Source organism: Asparagus officinalis, chromosome 3 (assembly GCF_001876935.1).
Source record: "Asparagus officinalis chromosome 3, Aspof.V1, whole genome shotgun sequence".
Taxonomy (NCBI): domain Eukaryota; kingdom Viridiplantae; phylum Streptophyta; class Magnoliopsida; order Asparagales; family Asparagaceae; genus Asparagus; species Asparagus officinalis.
In genome coordinates this window covers 83,910,430-83,935,108 of record NC_033796.1, presented here as the reverse complement: position 1 = coordinate 83,935,108, position 24,679 = coordinate 83,910,430, and the positions used below count along the sequence as shown (strand labels likewise).

The 24,679-nt window shown below is 37.2% G+C and overlaps 1 protein-coding gene across 1 annotated transcript; it reads right to left on the bottom strand.

The window, feature by feature from the left end:
• Nucleotides 1,049–22,879, bottom strand: LOC109835368 (surfeit locus protein 1-like). The gene is made up of 7 exons (XM_020403347.1): nt 22,578–22,879; nt 20,393–20,445; nt 20,230–20,327; nt 19,902–20,146; nt 18,777–18,945; nt 17,775–18,058; nt 1,049–1,478 (listed from the first exon to the last, which is right to left on the bottom strand). Exons 1-7 carry the CDS (start codon nt 22,877–22,879, stop codon nt 1,409–1,411), a joined length of 1,221 nt encoding a protein of 406 aa, XP_020258936.1. The 3' UTR covers nt 1,049–1,408.

Below are 24,679 nucleotides of genomic sequence, written 5' to 3'. Positions count from 1 at the left end.
CTACGCCATTGCCAAGGGTTAGCTCTACCAGATCTACCATTTCTAGGGTTTTGTTCCCATCTGCCTCCCGCACCACTATCAATAGTAGATCTGCCTCCAGAGTGACCTCTTCCTCCATTAACACCAAATCTTCCTCCTGGACCTCTACCTCTTGCACCAAATCTGGTACAGTTTCTGGCCTCATGACCAAAATCATTACACTTGAAACAGAGAATTGGATCCCTACAATTTTTCGCCATATGATTTGCACCACCACAGCGAAAACACAGATGATCTCTTCTAATGATCTCCAAAGAAACAAAGCGAGAATGAGGTTTAGTTTTTACCAAAGGAGAAGACGGCGTTTTAGGGTTTTTTTTCACAACTTTAACCCATTCCCCTTCCTCAATCACCGACGTTGATTCAACGATATTTTTATTTGAGCCAATCTCAACCGGTGATTTCAACTCAACCGTGGTTAACTCAACTTCAGCATTACCCCCAGTTTCCAAAACAATGGGCTGTTCAAAGCTAAAACCAGCAGAATTGACTTTTTCACCCCAAATACAATGAGCCACAAAATTTTTTGAATCAAAAACTGAAGGTCCATTAACCATCGAAATAAAATTTGTCTCCATCAGAAAAACTAAAAGATATCAAAGATTGATCCAAGAAATCAATCCAAGATGATCTATACAAAGAAACTCAGTCTTGCTAAAAAAAACAAGAACTCAAAATATCGGAAAAAAAAACGAAAATAAAACCCTAAATCCCCAGATAGGATGGAGGACGATGAATCCTCAAGAAGAACTCTGAAGCAAACAACAATTCAAAAGAGATCAGAGACAGGAAAAAATCAAAACCCTAGGATCTCCAATCCAAAAAGCAATTCTTATATCTTCACTGGTTTTTATACCAAGTCTTGATTTATAAGCGACTTGTCAGAAAAACAACTACTTTTAACCTTCAGCTTAGCAGACAGCAGATGCTAGATAAAGTATGCCAAACGATTCAGACAGCAAACCAAACAATGGTACATACCCTTTAATCGAACCAACAATAAACCAACTAGAGGGAAGAAAACAAAATTATCAATCAGAGCTAATATTGATTTGCTGGTCCTCCACAAACAAGATGTATCTTCAAAAGAACTTGATCTTGACAAAAAATTTACATGTAATTTTCAAATATTACATGCAACATATCGCGGCAAGCTGGATACAATGGTAACACTGGAAGATTAGCTTAAATGAGCAGAAAGAGCTCTTCATCATGCATGGACAATGAACTATCAGCAGCAACACAAATTAATCATCCATTTTCATTCTTACCAGCTGCAAACTATAATTCTTGTGCCATCTCTTGAATGAATAGCAACGTCAAATTCTGTTACACTTGCCTCACAGAAGGTATCCAGACAGAGACCATGCTATCTCTTAACCTTCTTTGGCTTAATTCTCTTGACAGCCATGTAAGTGACAGCAGCAGATAGAGAATACCTGCCAAAAAAAAAAAAGAAATTTGTTCAGATTTGAAAAGATCACACCTGGTAAATTTGTAAACATTCAGCTGTTTTATACACCAAATGCGATAAACACTAGTCTGTTTGGTTGCCAGCTACATCTTAATTTGATCTTCAATATCTATACATTTGTTAAATTTCCTTGAAATTTGAAATGCAGGGAACTTTGCTCTGAAATTCCAGTCATGCATAAAATTGGTACATCCAATCATCATTCATTTGCTAGTCTCTGATCAGCAAATTGAAAAATGGAAAAGCAAAAACAAATGCTACAACCAGATTTCTCGAAAAGAAGTTAAGTTGTAGTTAATATTGGAAAACAAAAACAGGTTGTCGACGGTTAAAAAATGACAAACTGTCGAACGAATAGCTCAAACGCTATGTAGGCCCCACCAAGGGCAAAATGATCATTTAACATGACCAACAGACTCATCAGAGCCATATGAGTCTAAAAATTGACTTAAAAATCTACAAAATTCTAAGTAAAAAATAGGGTGAAAAACATGACTAAATCCAGATCGAAAGACAGCAAGCTTGCCCAACCTCGCACCAACAAGAGGTTAACTAACCCCGCACCAGCGCAAGGTTAGCTAGTGGCCTATGCCACGTCACTTAAGCAACCTCTACCATCAAATTTGCTGCATTAATAGCAGTAGATTATGGTGGGGACACTTCCCTTGGGAACGACAAGCTTAACCTCGTGCCCCCACAACTCTGCGACACTGGGTAGTAAAAGGCTGTAGTGCACGTGATTGGGGCCACCTCATTAATATCTTAACCCCGCACGCCCACCATTTCATGGTGCGGGTTAAAGATTTGCCCACATTTTGGTGGCACGCAGCTGTGAAAGCTAAAAATGACACTAAATGTCAAATAGATGCATGGTAAGAACTGTCTGTTCTCATTAAAAACTATTCAAACCGGCAGTTCGTGCAAGGATTTAACCTCATGTAAGGCCTTAACCTCATGTAGTGACCCTGAGTGCCTGCAGCCTTCTACAAAATATTAAATGCTGATTTGACCACATTAACCTCGTGTTGAGGGCTAATGTCTCTCCATGCAAGCCCTGTTTGCCAACAATACAGACCCTTCGCCTTTGTGAAAGGGGCTGGAATTTTTGCTCTCAAGTTCAGCATTTTCTCAGCTATTGGCTCTTGCCTTTCTATGCTTACCAACTTTTTAGCTTCTTCAAGCTTGGCTCATTGCCACCATTAGCTTCCACATTGAGGTTCTCCTTGTCGACGGGTTCCTCTAACACCCCCAAGATTAACCTTCATTGAAACTCCCTTTGAAACCAAATCCTAACAACTAGCGTTCGCCCAGTCAATGGAGCAGCAATCAAGTATCTTTTGGCACACATCCTCAGAATCAACAAGGGAAGCATACCTTCTCTTTCTTTTCAGAATTCAAGCCTAGCAACAATGAAGACAACTTCTCCCAAAAAGGAGGTGAACACCAATTAGAATAAACTTGTTAGCAAATGAAGGAAAAAATGGCAGCACAATCTATCAAACATTGGCAATAAAAAAGGGTTCACATTAAATATTGGCAAGAACATGTGGATATGATGTTGCAAAATGATTTCATTTATTTTTCTTAAACTGTCTCAATCTCTCTGCAACTTGTTAGAAAAAAAGTGTTTTAAAGGCAATGCACCTCAAGCGCTCAGGCGAGGCGATATTTTAACTCAGCACCTTGCATATTGCCAGACAATGAATGTTGTTATAACTAATATAATACTATAATGCTCAACCCTCACCATTACTTTATAGTTTTGGTGTAATGGTTAGAGGATTTAATTTAAGATGGTATCAGAGCAATCCAAGTTCAAATATTGCTAGCCATGAATTTAATGTCGATTCTAAAAAATTTGTTACCACTACGTGAGTCTAAGTTTTCAATCCATAAAAAGAGCGCTCAAACTGTAAGGCATGTTAGAATTAATATGAAACTATAATCCTCGACCCTCACCATAACTTCGAAGTTTTGATGTAATGGCTAGATGACTTAATTTAAGAAATATTACTAAAGTGATCACTTTTTGGCGCCTCAAGGGCTCGCCTTGGCGCCTCGTGACTTTGCCTTGGCGCCTCATGGGCTCATCTAAGGCATGTGATGTAAGGCGTGAGGTGTTTGTCTCTGTTTCAAAATTTTGAGAATACAAAAGGTGTACAATAGTAAAGTTTGTTTTAGTTATTGGATTTTGTGTTTCTTTTTACATCGTCTATTTTTTGCTATTTTTTGTTGAAATGAACTTTATTACCTACATCATTTTGAGGATATGCCACAATTTGAACCTTAAAGTCCAAAGTTTGCTGCTTAATTATGTGTTAGCAACTATTAGTTAATACTACTATTCAATGTTTGTTACTTACTACATTTGTATGGTTTATTTATTAGATTTGTGACTTTGAAAATTCGGGTGTGATTGTCTTGTTGCTATTTATTGATTCTTGTATATTATTTGTAATGTTTATAAATTTTTGGAACATTTATAGTCTTTGTTCACTCAATTGATCGCATTTTTTGGTGTCTCTCTCCTCAAGCAACATAGGACCTAATCACCTTGACCTCGCCTTTACTTTTAAAACACTGAAAAAAAAATATTTTTTCCATTAAGCACACAATAAATGCTAAATAAAGCAAACCAAAAACTAGAATTAGACAGTGTTATAACTGTGGGGATTAATCTCATACGACAAGGTGGTGCAAGAGAGGTGCATGTGTTCAAGTGCAATGAAGAGGAGAATATAGCAATTAACTATTGATCTCATCCACGACCCCAATAGAAGAAGGTAGATAGATCTCTCTAATTCTTGACAAGTTATTTTGAATGCAAACGCTCTTTTTCCTTCGGTCATTTTCTCGTTGAAGGATGAAACTCTTTTTGTTGAGTTCATGAAGGTCAAATTTTCTAGGCATTTTACGATTTTTTGGCTAGGCAAGAAAGATTGTTCCTTTGGACAAGTCTCATTTTCTTGTGGAATTCCCTTCTATTTATTGTTTGTCTGAGGTCATTGACGAGGGAATCACTAGCTTTGAGAAGTTTTTTGGCCGATTTTCAATGTGGAGAGAAAATTTGGGAACAAAGGTTGTTAACTCATATTACTATTTTTGAATTAAAATAAAAAAACTTTTTATTTTTGGTTCTATGAGGCAGTGAGTAAGATAGTAGGGAGTTTTGGAAAGTAGGTCTCAACATGCAAGAACGTCAAGGTCAAGATGAATGGATATGATGAGGGTTCTAGTTCAAGTCAAGGCCCAAGAAAATGCCCCTAAAATAATTATCTGCTCATACAAACCTCAAGTGGATGAATTGACTAGGGAAGTACAACTTGTAATCACTGCCATTGGTGTTGGAATGTATAGATCGGAGACGGAAGGTATGTATTTTACGGGATTAAAAGATCAAGGAAAAATCCCAATGGAAACTTTATGGGTGGATCAACAACTTGCGTCTTTTCTTTAGGTCACTAAGGGGCAACTCATAGGTTTAGTAACCTTGTGAAATCCAATCTAATTTGTAAAGGCTCTTTCTCTTTATCTTTAATAACTCTTCGATGTCTTTCTCTTTATCTTTAATAACTCTTCGATGCCTCAACAAGTCACTTTCCCTTATCTTTTGTGGATTCCTGGGAAGACTCAAATTTCTTTCCTTTCTCTGTGAAGGGTTTATGGGCTATAAATTATCAATGTATCTAACGAATTAGCCACAGATCAACCTGTTACAGATTTTCCTTTTAGGGTTGTTGAAAAGAATGGAAGGGCAAAAAGGTCCTTATAGAAAAGTTAACATAGGAGATATTTTCAAACAAAAATTTAGAGCAGGACAATTCAGCAAATTATATTGCTCTTTTCGTGACAGTAGAGAGCGTGGGTACTTATGAGCATTTTTCTAAAGATTCCACATTCGTTACTTTCTTCTAGACAACCTAGATTTACTAAGAGAAGCTCCCAATACAAGAAGAAATTACCTCACAGAGCTACTTTCAGCCATAAGAATAGTTAAAGATGTCGTTCTTCTGTAAGGTCTTGATTTGGTTGGCCTTCTATAAACTAAATTAGCTTCTACTAGTGAAAGAGACTTTAAGCTCATTAGAGAGTTTAAGTTTACTCATTGGCCAGTTGGAATCTTCTGATGTAAAGATGTAGTTTTGGTAGGATGGAGTAGCTCTTTCTCTCTTAAGAAGTCATATGCAGGGGTCTTATATGTGGCAATCAATATTTTGTATCTCTCTTCTAATTTGAGTTCTGTTTTTATGTCTGTCTAGACATTGAGGGAGGAAAAGGAGGTCCGTTGGTGGGAGTTAAACAGAATTACAGAGAATTTTTTATAATCCATGAGTGTCAAGTGGGGACTTCAATGTTACTCTTTGCTCTGGTGAAAGAAGTGGGAACTGAGGCTCCTTGAGAGAAAATAATGACTTCAGAAACCTTGTTAATTCCCTTAACCTGATTAACTTTCCCCTTAATGCGGATCCTACACTTCGTCTTATCACAAAGTGATAGAGATCACTATACCCAATTCTACTGTAGAGGGACTTAGCATCTTAGATCTCATTGAGATATCAGCAGATTCTAATCAGTTTGAGATAAGGGCTGATCTTACTTAAATAATGTTATGATAAGAATAAAGTGATTGATAGAATTAAGATCGCTAAGATTTGATTTGTTTAGAGATAAATATTTACATATTTGTAGATAAGATTTGATTTGTTTAGTGATAAGATTTGATTTGCTTTTAGATAAGATTTGAGTTATTTTCAACTCTCTATAAAAGGGAGGAACTTTTATGTGATAAGGAGTGAATTTTGAATAAGAATTATTGATCAAAGAGATTTTTAGAGTGATTCAAATTATGTTTTTTAATCCTCTCGTGAATAGTATCGCAAACAGTGTCATGAACAGCAACCAGTGTTTTAAATATCGGCCGATAATCCGATATTATCCCCGATATATCGGATTTTTGGGCTGGCCGCTAGGATAACTTGAAATTGTGATCGGTAATCATTTTTGACTCATTATCGGCGATAAACCCGATAACAGGGCTTTTTTTCTCGGGTTTATCGGCTAGCGGTTTTAACTTTTAAGTCATGTTGTTGAGATATGAAACCCGACCCGTTTTCAGAATAAAACGAAAAATCGAGCCCCTGACCTTCGTGAACCCACATCTGAAAACCCTAGACTTCCTCTGGCGGCTGTTCTTCCTCTCTCGCCTTCGTGAATCTCCAGCGACAGCGACCCACAACTTCGTGAAGGTCCAGCGACTTCGTGCTCTCGCAACGACTTCGTGCTCTCGCCTCGACTTCGTGACGTGCTCTCGCCTCGACTTCGTGACGTGAAGCTCGCCTCGACTTCGTGCTCTCGCCTCGACTTCGTGAAGCTCCAGCGAACGTCGCCTCGGCTTCGTGAAGCTCCAGCGAACGTCGCCTCGAACAGGTATGATTCATCTCCTCACCTTCGATTCTTCGAAGTTCGGTTTTTTTTTTCTCTTCTGGCCTTTTTCTCTTCGTCTCTGTTGTTGTTTTATTTTCTATTTTTTAAGCTGATTTTTGTTGTTCTTTGAGCAGATTATCTACTCTCTTCTAGCCTCGTCTCTGACTTGTGAGACTTGTTGGGAAATGGGAAGAAATTCTGTGAATTAACTACTCAAACAGGTATCTTTTTTCTTTTTAATCTTATAAAATTTCTGTTGTGAGACTGTATTACTGTGATTAATTGTTGGGAGACTGTGATTAATTGTTGGGAGACTTGTTCTGTTATGAGACTTGTTGTTTATATAGAAAACTTGTAATTAAAAAGTTAATATACATACTTTGTCCATATAGGATTCGTATTCCTTTTCCCAAAGTTAATCCCAAATTTTGAGACCTGTTGCTCTATTATCTGATTTGTATCCCTTTATTTTCTTTTCTTTTCCTCCTTTTTTCCCCCTAACACAGATATGAGCTTCTCTTACCAAAAAAATAATATCCATATCTGTATTCATGTTAGGAAGCAGATACAGATATGTTAAATGCCAGATCTAAAAATTACTTGAGCAATTAATTTTTACTAGAGCAATTAATTTTGAGTATTGTTGTGAGACTTATTCTGTTGTGAGACTTGTTTGTTGTTTATAGAATACTTGCAATTAATTTTAAGAAAATACTTGTGAGACTGTATAAGAAAATTTAGTTATAATTATAATTAATTTACAACTTAAATAAATATACAACATGGTTATTTATATTTTGGTATGTTTATATTTTATTAAGCATGGTTAGATTACATTTTTAGTTATTATATTATATATATACATCATCCACTATATCACTCCGATAAATACTACTTATCCCCGATATATCCCCGATTTCCGCTATCCGATAAGGATTTTGACCGTCCGATAAATCCCCGATAACCGATATTTAAAACCTTGACAGCAACTCTCGTAAACAACACCTCGTGAACAATGCCTTGAACAGTGCCAGTGTTCTCGACGTTACAATCTCACTCATAGATTTGATCCCTACAAAATTCTACGGTGACAGAACTACAAAACTCGGATCTAATCCCTTATTCCAATTTAATCAGATTGCTTATATTGCGATTAATTAGAATTATTGTATCATTTATCTTATATTGAACTCTAACCCTTTTATTTTAAAACTGTTTTGCAAGATTTAGCTAATAAGAATTCGACTCCAATGCTAAGTACTCAATTAGGTTTTGTGGACTGTGCTCGACGTTTCACGCCTCAGGTTTATTGCGAACACATTCCTTATTTGTTGTAGTTTTTGCATCATTTATTACTATTAGTTGTTAGTTCACATTGTTTGATATTTAAAGTTATTTTCCGCTGCAATTTTAGTGTGAGTTTGCATTTACTCTGCATATTAGTTCGTTTCATTACTTTTTTTAGAACTTACTAGATCGTGCTTCGTCAGATTGATATCAAAGCCTAGGTTTAAAATCATTAGTAACCAAAACAAATTATCATTATAAAGTGTAAGGAGTGTGATGTCAATAATGCTAATCCTAATTATTACCACCTGCATGTTGGTAGTAATCCATGTTTCCACAAACTCTGGATCAAAATCTTAGATGCAACTAGGCCTCTTCCACCACCTTAACCTAAGGTGTAGGTTAGCTTTATTTTATTGTTAAAAAATAAAAAAATAAACTTTTTTAGTTTATTCAATTTTAGAAAAAGCTTTATTTATAGTTGACTTGATTTAGGCGAATTTGATTTTAGGAGAACTTAAATTATTTAGGACAATTTATTTCCAGCTTACGTAAAAAAAGAGAAAAATTGCAGCTTAGTTTAATTTTTTTTCTCTTTAATTCTTTTCTATTATAGGTTACTAATTGTATGCAGTTACGTAGCAGAACGATCTATATGGCTAAACCAAATATAATGAAACTCTAGATAAAATCCTGAAAACTCTACAAGATTTTAACGCGCGAGTCACTAAACTCGAAGCCAATCAGTTAGAGGGGGATGAACATCCTAGAGATAACCCTAGAGTACGAAACCAAAATAATAGACTTCACCTTCCTCCTCTTAGAAGGAATTTAGATGGAGGCTAAGAGGATAGGAATAGGTCCGATGATATAACGAAGCGAGTTAAAGTAGAAGCATCTTCCTACGACCCCCAAGCTTTTAGTGATTGGATGGTAGACATGAACTACTATTTTGACTGGTATGACATGTCCGACGATTGTAGGGTTAGATTCGCGAAAATGAAGTTGTCTGGCCTAACAAAAATTTATTGACCTCGATTGAAAGACAACTAGAGCATTTAGAACGCCCATCTATAGAATTTTGGGACAAGATGAAAGAAAGATGAAAATGAAAATATTTACCCCTCGCCTATAAGACCTAATTGTTATATCAGTTAAGCACCTCGCGGCAAGGTAGTCTATTCATCCAGGAGTATATGAGCAAATTTGATGAACTAATGGTTCTTTGTGATATCCTGAAAGACCTTAGTGTTACTTTGTCTAGGTTTTATACAGGTCTTAGGGCAGACATCAGGAGAGAAATGATTCCTTATACAATAACCTCGTTAAAACATGCCTATCAAGTTGTTCAAGATTTCGAGCAATATCTCAAGACACCTAGCACTAATAAGTTCTCTAACCCAATAGGAGAGTCATTTAAAAAACAAATAGATAACTTAAAAAGTTATAATAATACGTCTATAGATCAAAAGGGAAAGGATCAACAAGGAAAGGACCGTGGGTAGCTCCACAAAGAAAGACAAGAAACCCAAACCGTGTTTTCATTGTGAGGGTATAGGACACTATGCATACTAATGCCCTAGTCGTAATTTACACCTAGAAACAGGTAGCCAAGAAACAGAAGAAGATGATGAAGATGATGAAGATGAGGAAGAAGACATTTACGAGGTTAATAATAAGGATAGCGATGCTGATGAGATACTAACCACCTCTTTAGGTGTTATGAGGTGTACGTTAGCAACAACACGAAATGAAGATGCTTAGCTTAGGAACTCTATCTTTAACACCTACTTTAAAGTTAATGAGAATGTATAAGCATGTAATAGATGAACATAGTTGTGTCAATGTAATAGACAAGTCAGCACTTGAACACATGAATCTAAAGCCAAAACCACATACGCAGCCCTATAGTACCACTTAGGTAGATAAAACCGCTATACCTGTATCCTATACATGTTTAATTCCTATTCAGTAGTCTAGCTATTCAGACCACATTTGGTGTGATGTCCTCCCTGCAGATGTTGTCCACGTTCTATTAGGACGACCTTGGCTATACGATGGAGATGTTACTAGTTTCAGAAGGTCAAATAACTTAGTTTTCATTTTCAATAGTGAAAAGATAGTCTTAAATCTGATAAAACCAAAAGAACCTAAGAATGCTAAATGTAGCACTCCACCTAGGAAAAGTCAACAAAACAAATTTTCTCACATTTTAACTCAAAAGGAATTCGTTAGGCAGAGCATCCTAGAAGGTTTTATGTATGTGATTGTGGCCATTAGCGAGAGCACTATTAGTGAACCACCAAAACACTCCCAAAATTCGTCAAATCCTTTCCAATTATAAGGATATCATGCACAATGAGCTCCCTGATGAGTTACCTCCAATGCGAGATATCCAACACGTTGTAGATCTAATGCCAGGGACCACCTTACAGAATTTGTCGTATTATAGGATGAACCCTACTAAGCATGATGAGTTACACCATCAGGTAGATGAATTATTGCGAAAAGGCTTCGTGAGGAAGAGCTTAAGTACTTATGTTGTTCCTACATTGCTTACCCCTAAGAAAGACGGTTGTTGGAGTATGTGTGTAGATAGTCAAACGATTAATAAGATCATTGTTAAGTATAGGTTCCCTATTCCTAGGTTAGATGACCTATTAGATGCCATAGAAGGATCTAGTATATTTTCTAAGATTGATCTTAGGAGTGGGTACCATCAGATTCGTATCCATGATGATGATGAGTGAAAAACCACATTTAAGACTAAAGACGGGCTGTGTTTGAATGGTTAGTTATGCCCTTTAGATTATCCAATGATCTAGCACCTTTATGAGGAAAGTTTGTTGTCGTATATTTTGATGATAGTTTAATATTTAGCAAAACCCGGAAGGAATATATGTTTCACTTAATACAAATTTTAGACGTCCTCTATAAGGAAAAGTTACATGCCAATCTAAAGAATTGTGAATTCATGTCTACATCAGTCAACTTTCTAAGTTTGTAGTCTCTAGTGAAGGAGTATCAACTGACCCTGATAAAGTTAAAGCTATTAGAGAGTGGTCTACTCCTAACAATATTCATGAAGTCAAAAGCTTTCAAGGTCTGGCTACATTCTATAGGAGATTTGTCAAAAAATTTAGTATCGTTATGTCCCCAATTACAAATTGTCTTAAAAAAGGAGAATTCTACTAGACTAAGTCTGCTACTGGAGCATTTATGAAAATTAAGGAGAAGCTTACCACTGCCTCAATATTATGTCTCCCTAATTTCTCTAAGGTTTTTAAGGTTGCATGTGATGCATCAAGAGTAGGTATAGGAGGAGTGTTAAGTTAAGAGGGTCATCATGTAGCTTACTTTAGTGAAAAAATAAATAATACTCAACAACCCTACTCGACCTATGATAAAAAAATTCCATGATGTAGTACAAAGTCTTAAGTATTAGCGTCACTAATTGTTACCTAAGAAATTCGTCCTATTCTCCGGCCATGAAGCCCTACAATACTTGAATTCTCAAAAACAATTAGGGTCTAGACATATTAAATGGGTAGAATTCATTCAGGAGTACACATTTATACTTAAACACAAATCCAAGGTAGAAAATAAAGATGCTGATGCACTAAGCACGATGTTTTGTATATTAACCACGATAAGTGTACAAGTAATTGGATTTGAACATATCTTAGGGGAGTATCCTGCTTGTAGAGATTTTGGTGATATCTACACTTCTCTGACACATAACCCACCTGAAAGTACAGTAGGTTTCACTATCATAGATGGTTATTTATTTAAAGGTACCCGATTGTCCATCCCCAACACGTCACTTAGGGATCAACTTTTTTGGGAGCTACACGTAGGAGCTGCAAGACACTTTGGTTATGATAAGACAATTTCTATGGTTGAGGATAGATTTTATTGGCCTAGAATTAAGAGAGATGTTACACGAGTAGTGTCACACTGTAGGGTTTGTCAGGTAGCAAAGGATAGTAAACAGAACACTAGATTATATATACTTTTACCCATACCATTTACACCATGACAGGATTTGAGTATGGATTTTGACTTAGAGTTACCTCGAATTATTAGAAAATATGATTCTATTTTTGTGGTTGTGAATAAGTTTTTCAAGATGGCACACTTTATTCCCTATAGCAAGACATCTGAGGCGTCCCACATTACTTATCTTTTTATGCGAGAGATCATTAGATTACATGGTTTACCTAAGACGATAGTTTTTTATAGGGACATTAGATTTGTTAGTCACGTCTGATGCACGTTATGGAAAAAGCTAAATACAATGCTACAATTTTCAATTGCATATCACCCTCAAATTGATGGTCAAACCGAGGTAAGTAATAGGAGTTTGGGAAACTTGCTTAGATGCCTTGTAGGAGACCATATGAAAGCTTATGATTTGGTTTTATCTAAGGCAGATTTCACATATAATAATTCTATAAATAGATCCACAAGCCGTTACATGTTATCAACCTAGGAAACCTATAAACTTAGCAATGATTCCTTTGGATCCTAGGTTTAGTGCTTTAACAGACTCATTTGGACTGCATATGCATAATTGCATCTAGAAATTAGGCAAAAAATTGCTTTAAGTAATGAAACTTATAAACTAGTTGTGGATAGTCATAGAACTCGCAGCAGGTGATTGTGTACGACTTGAGAGGTTCCCACTAAGAACTGTGAAAAATCTTCATGCACGGTGAACATGTCCCTATCATGTCATTAGGTGTATTGGACCAAATGCTTATGAACTAGATCTGCCAAATGAGATGGGTATAAACCCAGATTTCAATATAGATTATCTAGTTTCCTATAATGAGTAAATGAATATAGCAGTTTTTGATGAAGCCACTCCACCTTCAGCCAACTAACCATCACCGCCTATTATGCCTTCTAATACAAGGCCACAACTAGATGTGATAGTGTAGATTTTGGATGAAGAGATTGTATTGATTGCCGACAGAGGATTTCAAAGATATTTGATTTGTTGGCATGGACATCCACCTTTAGAAGACTCTTGGCTCCAGATCGAAGAAAAGCTCAAAAGCTCAAACAAGAGTTGCTCGAGGAGTATAAGCTTCAACATTCATCAGAGGAGAATCTTTCCAAGCCGAGGAGAGTTGATAGGGATCCATATACCCGATTCTACTCCAGAAAGACTTGGCATCGTAGATCTCATTGAGATATCATCAGATTCCATTGAGTTTGAGATAATGGCTGATATTGCTTAGTTATTGTTAAGATAAGAATAAAGTTATTGATAGAATTGAGATTGTAAAGATTTGATTTGTTTAGAGATAAGCATTTACATGTTTTTAGATAAGATTTGATTTGTTTAGAGATAAAATTTGATTTGTTTTTAGATAAGATTTGAGTTATCTTCAACTCTCTATAAAAGGGATGAAACTTTTATGTAATAGGGAGTGCATTTTGAATGAGAATTATTGATTAAAGAGATTTCTAGAGTGGTTCCAATTGTGTTTTTAAGCCTCCCGTGAACAGTGTTGTGGACAACACCGTGAACAGTGTTGTGGACAACACCGTGAACAGCGACCCCCATGAATAGCGCCTCTTGAACAATGTCGTGAACAGTGTTGTTGTTCTTGTCATTGCAACCTCATTCACAAATTTGATCCCGACAGAATTCCACAGTGACATAGAACTACAAAACTCAGATCTAAGCTCTTATTCCTATTTAATTAGATTGCTTATATTGTGGTTAATTAGAACTGTTATATCATTGATCTTATATTGAACTAACCCTTTTATTTTAAAACCCTTTCGCAGGATCTAGCTATTAGGAATTCGACTCCAACGCTAAGCATTCAATTAGGATTTGTGGATTGTGCTCGACGTTTCATGCCTCAGGTTTATCGCGAACATTCCTTATTTGCTGTAGTTTTTGCATCATTTGTTACTATTAGTTGTTAGTTCATATTGTTTGATATTTAAAGTTACTTTCCGTTGCAATTTTAGTGAGTTTGCATTTACTCTGCATATTAGTTCATTTAATCACTTTTCCTAGAACTTGACAAATCGTGCTATGTCACAAAGTCAGCCCCATCTTGGGTTTAGACTAGATAGATTTCTAATATCTTCTGTTGGGATTCTAAGTTTCCTTGGTGGATCAAATTCTATTTAAACCTGAACTTGCCCCGATCAATCAACTAACTGGCAAGTGCACTAACAATAGATCTTTGTCGGTTGACTGATTCTACAACTGAAAATTATTTGTTGGTCGATCAAAATCTACGACCAAAACTATGAATGATTGAACTTCATATCAGTCAGTTTCAAGTCATAGAGAACACCCCAACCTTTCCAAAAACATGTTATAATAGTCATTCTGATGTAGAGTAAAAAGATGACTCGAGCAATTTCCAAAGCTTTTCAGCATTAATATAACCTGCACAGTTTAACTCAAAAGTCCTTTAATTATATACAAATACTTGTTCTTGATCAAACCGGCTTAAATGCTCGGATAAGGTCATAAATTTAGTCACCACAACCTAATGAAATAACTGAGGGAGCGTTTGGCAATCGTGGCGTTTTTGTCGTTTCTGTTTTTTCTTCAACAAAAACAAAGAAACGCGTTTGGCAATCGGGGCGTTTTTTTAAACTTGTCGATTTGTAAAATCTGAAAATTAAACACTTTTCTCAAAACACCAAAAATGTGTTTTAAGATTCCGTTTTTTCATCTAAGCCGCCGTAGCCTGCTCGCCCCGCTGCTGCCCAGCCGCTACCCACCGCGCTAGATTTGCGCTACCGCCCCGCCACCCCCGCGCCACAGCTGTCCACCGTCCTAACGTTGGCAACCACGCGCACCGCGTTCGCCGTCTGGTCGTCGTGTCTCCGCACGTTGGCGCGGCCGCCCGTCGCGACTGCTCGTCGCCACCGTTAACCACCGCGTCGCTCCTCGGTCTGAGCCGGCCGCCACTACCACGGGTGGTTGTAAGTAAGTGGCCGCCGTCGGCCGACCACGCCCTTGCACACCGCCGACGCGGCCCACCGTATCGGCCCCGTCACCACCCGCTCGTAGCTCGGCCCACGCCGCATACCACCATGCTACGCTCCGGCCCTATCTGCACCGTCCGCCGCACTCCAGAACCGCGTCAGCAACATCACCTCTGTCGTCTGGGGTCCGGCGGCCACGCCTCACCATCATCACACGTCCCCGGTCAGCGTCGCCGCCGTCGGTCGCGCCGCGCCGGATCCCCGCCGGCTCCGCGCACCGTCGTCGGGCACCGGTCCACCGCGTCGCTGCCTGTCGTGCACCCTCCGTCGCCACCACCTGTCGTCGTGCCGGCCACGCACACCCGTCGGCCCCCGGCCTAACTGCCGGTCTCGTCGTCGGCGACCGCGCGGCCACTTGGTCGCTCACTCACTTATAGTCCGATAAATCGTCGTTCCCAGGATGGGTGCCGCCGCTTGTCGTCGGCCCACCCCTCCCGCCCAGCTCGCCCGTCCGCCCACTACCGCTATATAAATGGTCAAACTAGTTTAACTAAAATGGTGCTTTTAAAACATATTTAAAAAAGAAACACCATGGCATGGTGTTTTTTACAAAAACACATTGATTATCAAACATACCCTAAGCAAACAATTTATCATAGAAAAATATGGAAAGCATAAGAAGCATGTGCACGTATACTCCACACACGCCACAGGATGCAAACATAATGTCAACAACATGCCGAATTCTTAAAATGTAAAATGCGTGGCATAGAACCATATGGATAGTACTTCAATGTATTTGTATATAATGGACAACAACATGCCGAATTCTTAAACATGATGTCAACAACACATCTAGCGAGAAGGTAGGAAAGTAGAATGAAAAGAATTCACTAGTTTAAAATACATACTTCTTTTAATCAAGTAACTAACCAAACAAGCAAAATCTGAAAATTCTAAAAATTACATCATATTATACAAGCTTATGGTGCTTGATGGCAAAGATAGGTGGTGTACGAGGGCATGATCTCCCATTTTTCCTCTCTCTAAATATGTGTCATGTGTATGTATGCATGCATGCATGTGTTTGGGCGCGTGTGCATAAGCCTAATAAGTAGCTAATCAAACAAGTAAAATCTGAAAGTTCTACAAAATACATCATATTTGACAAGCTTATAGTGTCTGATGGTAAAATTAGCTGGAGTACGGGGGCATGGCCTCCCAGTTCCCCCCCCTCTATATTAATGTGTATGTATGCATGTGTCTGCACGCATGTGTGTATATAGGCCTAAGAAGTTGCCCTTACCAACAAAGTGTCTACCCTTAATTAGTGAGGTTCTTAATTAGGCTAGTTATTAGCCAAAAATTCTAAATGACTATTAGCATTCAAGTAACATTCCTCTTCTATGAGGGAGTTCCGTAGTTTATGGGTGTTTTTTCAGCGTTGGACTAATTAATAACTAGGTCTCACAAAATTAAGTGTCATTTTTTATTTTATGAGAACAATTAATCATATTTTTAATATTAAGCTAATCTAAATAATTCCTAATACTGATATGAGGACACTCTGATTAGATTTTAGATAGTACAATGATGCTTTCACCCCATTCTCGCCCCTCCCCCCCCCCAACAAAAAAAAACCTCGCAACATTAATATTCAGGGTGATCTCTCAATGAAATTTATGAATTAATCGATCTCCAAAGGCCGCCTTCATCCAAAATTAGTCTTTATAAATAAATTGTCATAAACTTAAAACCACTTCCGTGACAGCATTTTTACCACGAAATTTTATTTTCTAAGGAATAAATATATTATATGAGATATTATAGAAAACTTAGTAATGGGAGCTGAGGGGGTTATACTATTGACAGGTACCACCATAAACAATGCAAAGGGAATCAACTAGCCAAACATTCTAGTCTGGCCTGAAGGTGATGAGAGTGCCACAACACAACAATGCAAAGGGAATCAACTAGCCAAACATTCTAGTCTGGCCTGAAGGTGATGAGAGTGCCACAACAAGAATAAAATGAAGGAGAACCCCGGGCAAAAGAATGTTCCAAATGGTGGTAGACATCCTCAAGAAATTTCTCATGCCATGAGAAGGACATGATAGAAGTGATTAGGATAACACAAAAGGTAGCAGAAAAGTAAGGTTGGCATTGTAATAAAGACAATAGAATAGAAGGTGCAAGGGGAAGAGATCATCATTCTCCTTATGATTCTTTTATTCTTTCTGATTTTTTAACATTATCACTTCTTCCATTATGCCAACAAAGGAAATCATTTTTTAAGGGGAAAGCAAGGGAAATAAATTTGTTGATTCTTTACCTCATTTTAGTTGGGGCCTACGAAAGTTCAAACATACTCTCCATGAATCCTCTCATCAAGAAATCGGTCAGAAAAGTAATCATACACATACAATGTGCTCTTCAAAAGCAAACTATCACTAATCACAATTATAGAGATTGAACTATATCAACTGCGATGAACAATTTGATAGCACATATGAAGCTTATTAACAAAAAAGATGGGAAGCAGCTGTAAATAATAATAATAAAACCTGAAGGACAAGCTTACCAAGTTATGGTATAATTTCGATGATCTTGTGGCATTACTGAAAACTGGATTAAGGTGTTAACATCTTTAGGAACAGGATAGGGATTAGTTGCACTAGCATTTTCATTTATGTCTTCAATATATAAAGTATCCTCTGGAAGACCGCAAGCACGAGCAATCATCGGAACATCAACATAAAACCACTGACCAGTTTTAGGATCATTTTCAGGAACGAAAATGCTTGGTTTCTCACTTTCACGAGCTACTCCAATAACTCTAACAGGAGGAATATTAGGCTCATTCTCCTGCATGTTTGAAGAAGCAATGTTACAATGCGAGGGAATTGATCAGCACATGGAATAAAGCTTTTAGAATGCTAAAGATTGAAATATTTTCATGTGCCGTCATAAAAACATAATTAGCAGACAATACAGATTGAACAGCACAAATCAACGACCACATGCATGGACATCCAAGTAAACAATCATAGGTTTGTGTGCTACTATAAAATAATAACTAGTCATTTACAGTTACAAGTAAATTCAAGGCGTTTTCCATCATAATTTACTCGTATCTTCTCAGACAATATGGTTAAATGTACGATCTTTAAAGCATCAATTGCAGAAGGATGATGCACCTCTAAAATGCACTCTAGGTATACTATATCTATGTAGCAACTTCTGCAGATAAATTTATTATGAAAAATTATGTCCTGAAATACAAATAAGAAGAATTGATGCTCTGTGTGTCAGCAAATTTTTATTATGTGTTCATGCAATTTAAATAGAACTAAGGCTACAGATTTAAACTACATTCCGTGCACCAATAACCAAAATCCTCTGAATAATATGCATGTCAACAACATCTTCTTTTATATGACATGAAACCACCATAAACATCCATGGGATTACTGAGCTATCTGTATTATTTATGTTGTTTCAGATATGTTGTTTCACAAAAATATGAGCAATCAGAAAGCATAGAATTGGCAGTCATCTCAATTAAAAGGTGATGTCAGCTCACCTTATCAACTTTAGATAGCTTAGCCCAAAACTTCCACCAAAGCGTTTCCTTGTTTGGCTGAACCTCTGCTGCTCTTGATGCTGAAGAATGGCCATCTGAATCATTTATAGGCTTGTCGCGCCAACCACGAGGAACCCATCCTCTGTTAACAAGGATAGGTAGCTGCACACTGACAGGAGATTTCTTAAGAAAGTAGATAAGTGGACAAGAAGATAATTAATTGGGGAACTAAGTAGGCTACCCATAATCATACCAAAAAAGGGAATGTTCGTATAACTAACTAAACGAAAACCACTTAATTGAGCTTAATGCAAACAGCATATTTTTACTACTCAGCACTGTTTAATTCATATGATAAACTGGATGTTCTTTTTCACTACATTCCAGAAATGAAAGATATTATATCGAGGTTTCTAAGGGTGTTCGAGGTAAGAAAGTCAAGAGTGACGCAAAGAGATGTTACACCAAAGATCATCTTTGACAGACTACCGTTCTCAATTTATTTTCTTCATCAAGTCAATGCACTTCAGAATTATTTTAAGTGAAAACATGCCCAATAATCAAAGTTCATATTTATAAACTTCATCTATGGGAAGGAATAAGCAGTGAGTATTCAAGAATTTTCCAAATCAAAACTTAATGACTGTTATTTCATGTGACGTGTGTGCTTAGAAAGACCACACTAAAAGTGCAAGGCAAATATTCACAGAAATTTAGGAAATATGAAATGTGCAGAAGTTTCAATAGTGACCTAGAAGTTGGCAGTAATTATATGGATTACTGGCACTGTGTGTTATTCTTCAAATTTCATGGTGTTGGTTATATTAATAGAACTAGAGCACTTTGTTTAAGGTGCTTATGACATGACCTCTCTAAAGAAATGTTGACAGTGAATTTATACTTCTGCGGTCTACCTCAGTGTTCAAGCGATAGGCTTTTCCAAGACTAAATGTTTAATCTAAGAATTGTCTAGTAGCTGGAAGTAAGAGGGACCTGCAGGTTATAAGGGAGAAAATACAAGCATTTAATTCCTAAGGCTTGTGATAAAGGGCCACAATGATTAACAACAGATAAATAACTACCTACCAATACAACACGAGCAATTTACATTCCCATAAAGAATACCTGTTATTGTCATCATATGTCTTTGGAATTAAAGGAGTAATAATGTAATATCCATTCTCCGTCACTCCAGAGATGCTTCTAGATCGAGGACCAACATAAATGGACTTTCCCTCATCAAAATACCCCTCGCAAAAGACCCTTCTGAATTCCAAAGAATCCGAATTGTATTTTGAAGATGTATACTCTTTGTTCCACACTATGGGTTCCATCTCTAATCTCTTCCTCCTATATTCCAACATCTCCACCTGAAACAAAGAACACATAAAGCAAATCGTGACAAATTGCTATCAAGAATCGACTTTTTTGAAAAGTAAAACTGATCTAATACCTTCTCCTGCCTTCGGAGAATCTGCCAGGTTCCTAGCCCAAAGGTGATAGCGCCAGGTACAAATAGGAGAGATCTCGACCATTTTGCCCTTTCCTTATCTGCAAATGAAATAAAAACATTAGTCGAAAATTTAAGAGAGAGAGAGAGAGAGCGCGCAACAGACCTTGAGCCTGAGATGCGGCGGTCTGCGATGGCGGGAGAGTTGATTCGGCGGGGCTGTTTGTTTTGCTCAAAAAAATGAGAAATGTCCCGCCACCTCACCTTTCAAGAAAACTCCCATGTGCCACATAGGTTTTTGATTTCAAGAGGTTTCCATTTCATGTGTTTGCTTCGTCTTTAATTTTCAAGAAATGAAGTGCCACATGTGCTGCCACCTCAATTTTTCAAGAAATGTGTTTTCAGCCCAATTTGGGCTGAAAACACTTGGAAATGTCCCATCGGAGAATAGTTAATTAATAAAAGCACTGTTTGAATAGTTCAAAAGAATAAAATGAAATATTTAAATGCCACATTTCTCATTTCCTTTTTCTTGTTCTCAAACAAACACAAGAAATAGAAATCAAAGCACTGTTACTATGGAGGCTTTTTTTGTCTTTTTGTATGACTTGGCTTTGAAAATGAATCTTTTCTTTGCGAAACAAATAAAAGAAATGAAAACTAAGAAATGTCTTGAAATGTCTTGAAATCATTTCAAGAGCTACATTTCCATTTCCGATTTTTTTCGGAAAACAACCAAACAGCCCTAAGCTTAAATTTCCAGAGGACAAACTTCTAAAAACTACCATTTTTCAAAATTATTATAACAAGTAAAATCGACCATTTATTAAAAAAAATCAGTAAAATCAATCATTTTCAGTGAAAAAGGTCAATTTTGTGGTTTTTGAACTGTACGGAACTATTATTCCCGTACAGTTCTCCCAAAAACCCCCAATCTCAAAAGGCGTCTCTCTCCCCTCATCTTCCTCCTCCTCACATCGGTCTCCACGCGCGCGAGTCCAGACCCGACCAAGGGAGCGAGCCATTTAGTCGGCGTCATCAGCACCGACGTCTCCGACCTCCCCCCCCGGATGACCTGGCCCGCTACTGTAAAACCCTAAAAATTTATGTTAATATGAGATTAATTATGATTTATGGATATTTATTTTGATAAATACAGTTAAATGGTATGTGAGTAGTATACCATGTGTTTTGAGTATAAACAAGTTCATTCATGAGAAAGAAAAGAGTTAAAACATGCACAAGGCCAAAGATGTGTAACTAAAAATGTAATGACCGTGGATTTTGATACTAGTTAAAATAATTTTTTCGGTATTTTAAAATATTTAATTATTATTTTTAAAAGAGTATTTGTATTTTTCTTGATTTTTTATAATTTTCTATGATTTAAAAATCTGATTATATATTTATTTAAATGATTTTGATATTTATAAATTTATTTTATGCGGTAAAAAATTTCTAGAATTAATTTGTTGTGTTATCGGTACTATTATATATTATTTTAAATAATATGTTGTGCTATTAATATTATTACGTAATATTTCGTATAATACCTTGTATTATTCTATTAATATTATTACGTAATATTTCGTATAATACCTTGTATTATTAATTACATATTATTTGTATAATTAGTTGTATTATTTCTACTGTTACATATTATCTGTCGTATTAGTACAACTGGTACGTTTTACTGTGTACGTAATTATCCCATAATTATTTGATTTTAAATTTAAGTAAAAATATATTTATTTATTAATTATTTTTGTTTAATTGTACAATATGGGTATATTTCGACTATTTCATAACAACTGTTGTATTAGCACCACATGTACGTTTTTACTTGTAGATAATTATCCCATATTTATTTTGATTTTTAAATATCATTAGTTATTTTTTAATTAATTTTGTTTTAACTTAATTAACCCTAACCCTAATATATTATATATATATATATATATTATTATATATATATATATTATATATATATATATATATATATATATATATATATATATATATATATATATATATTATATTATATATATATATATATAATATATATATTAATATATATATATATATATAGTATATATATATTATATATGTTATATCATCTTTCTCTTTCTCCTCTCTCTCGTATCCAGTCCGCCGGGCACCCATCTTCTCTCCACCCCGACCACGACCCTCACCCGCCGCCTGACCACCGTCCCTCAGCTGACCTCGCGACTCGCCCCGCCACCCGCCCTCCCCTCCCTTCGCCGTGACCATCACCTGCCCTCTATCATTCTGCCGACGACCGCCACGCCAGCTCTCCACCTCCGACTCGCCAGAACCTCCGACGCAGTCACCAACTGCCTCCCTCTGAACTCCGCCAGGCCGCAGCAGCGTCGGCCTGTCCGCCTTCGTCTGTGGCTGCGTCGCCACCCAACCCCACCGCCTTGGCCTCCTCGCGCCTCCTAGATCCGCCGCTCCTCTGCTGCCTGAATCGTGAGTCGTTACACCCCCACAGCTGCGCCTTGCCGTCGGCCCCGAGCCCAAGCTCCGACCAGGCACACTCGCTTGAGCAGGCCGCCTCCGCCCAGCTGCAGCAGCCCTCACTCCCGTCGCTGCCTTCCTCAGGTTCCCTCCGTTCGATCAAGCCAGCACACATCGCCACCCTCCGATCAGTCCCCCAACAGTCACGCCCGCACCTCTCCTCCCTCCGCGGTCAGCGACGGACCCGCCAGCGAGCAGCTTGAAGCATGTCACCGGAGATCCCGTAGCCCTCGCCGGAGCCTCTTTCCCTGGACGTCGTGCCTCGCATCGGATCCGACCCGCGCCGCCGACGTCGATTTGTTGGACGAAAACCCACCGAGGAAAGATCTCGATACTCTCTTGACTTGTCATTCAATTCTTAGATCCGCTGTGAATTAATTAGTTGCTTGCAAGATCTCGTTACTCAGCTTGTCGTTCTTTACATTTCAGATCTATTATGAGTTGTCTGTATAAATTAGTTGTAATATAATTACCTGCGTGAATTGTTTGATGAAGAATATTAAAATATATTATAGTATTATGATAAATAGAATTTTCAGAATAATTATAAGGAATTAAAAGAGTTTAGTTCGGCAAAAGAATCATTTTTTAGATAATTATAATAATTTAAAAGAATTTTATTTTGGAAAATGAATTAGTTTAGATTAATTGTTAAGCGAAATAATTTAAAATAAATTAATTTTAGAAAAAGATTATTTTCTGAATTATGTAGATGATGTTTATGATTTATAATTTTTATTTTGATTATCTGATATGCTATGATATTATTGTACATTATTAGTTGCATTGATTGTTCCATGTTGTGATTGAGAATTATTAGGAGTTTATGATTATAGTGACACGTATGGCACAGTTAGGATCTAGAATCTCGTGTGTAGTTGACCTGAAATTACGAGAATTAGAATGAGAAGTTTTGGTCCATGTGAGCGGTTGGGATTGTTGATGTATTTTCCAGACTCGCGCCGGTGAAGTTTGTGTAGTCACCAGGGTGGTCTGATGAGTTAGATGTTTGTGTATTACGGGCTCGCGTCGGTGAAGTTTATGTAGTCACCGGGGTGGGTCTGATGAGTTGAGATGTTTGTGTATTCCGGGCTTGCGTCGGTGAAGTTTGTGTAGTCACCAGGGTGGGTCTGAGGAGCAGTGATATTGAGATTGTTGATTATTTGAGATGAGTGATGGGATAGTTAGTTACATGACCTCGATTATTGGCTAAGTATGATTCTTGTGAGATGTAGGCCGGTTGTACTTATTTTCACACATAGACCGGGATTAATATTTAAGTATCTACAATTTAAGACATATGGTATATACATGAGGGATTCCTTGTTTGGATTATTTCGCTCGACGTACTACGTCTCTTGTTGTAGATTTTTAAGTATTAATTTCATCTATTGTATGAACTTGTTGCTTGGATGATTAGTCTGATCGCTAGCTGCATGATCTCGTTACCTGATCGATTTTGGATGCTTTATGTTATCATGATTTAGTAGTGTTTTCATGTTGATTTGTGGATTTTAGTTGTACGTTCTTTTGTTGTTTCTGTTATCGTATCTTTTTTCGCATTGAATTTCTGTTCGTTCTATTTTCTTTGTAGGGTCGGGTCTTGCCGTGTGCATACACGCTGACGTACACCTGTTTTCTTTGGTGTACGTCAGACTTAGAGGAAGAACAGGTTCAGCTTGGAGATGCGCCAGAGCCGAGTATTCTCAGCAGGAGTGTCTTGTAGACGGAGCAGAAGAAAGAGTCAAAGCCTAATCTTTGATAGTTCAGTTTACTTTTATAGTTCTTTCTTTTTTTATTGATCAATGTATTTTGTATCTCTTCAGTATTCATTGGTTCAGTTTTGTATAAGGGCATGTTGACCCGAATATATATTATGTCTGGGATGAATATTCATTGTGATATGTATTATTTT

Excerpts from the sequence above, each read along its gene's own strand:
- LOC109835368 (XM_020403347.1), bottom strand. The coding sequence starts at position 22,879 with ATGTGTGCTGGCTTGATCGAACGGAGGGAACCTGAGGAAGGCAGCGAC. Across the intron at positions 20,328-20,392 it reads CGCCGCATCTCAGGCTCAAG|ATAAGGAAAGGGCAAAATGG; the intron begins GTCTGTTGCGCG and ends TTTCATTTGCAG. Across the intron at positions 18,946-19,901 it reads ACATATGATGACAATAACAG|TGTGCAGCTACCTATCCTTG; the intron begins GTATTCTTTATG and ends ATCTCCTGTCAG.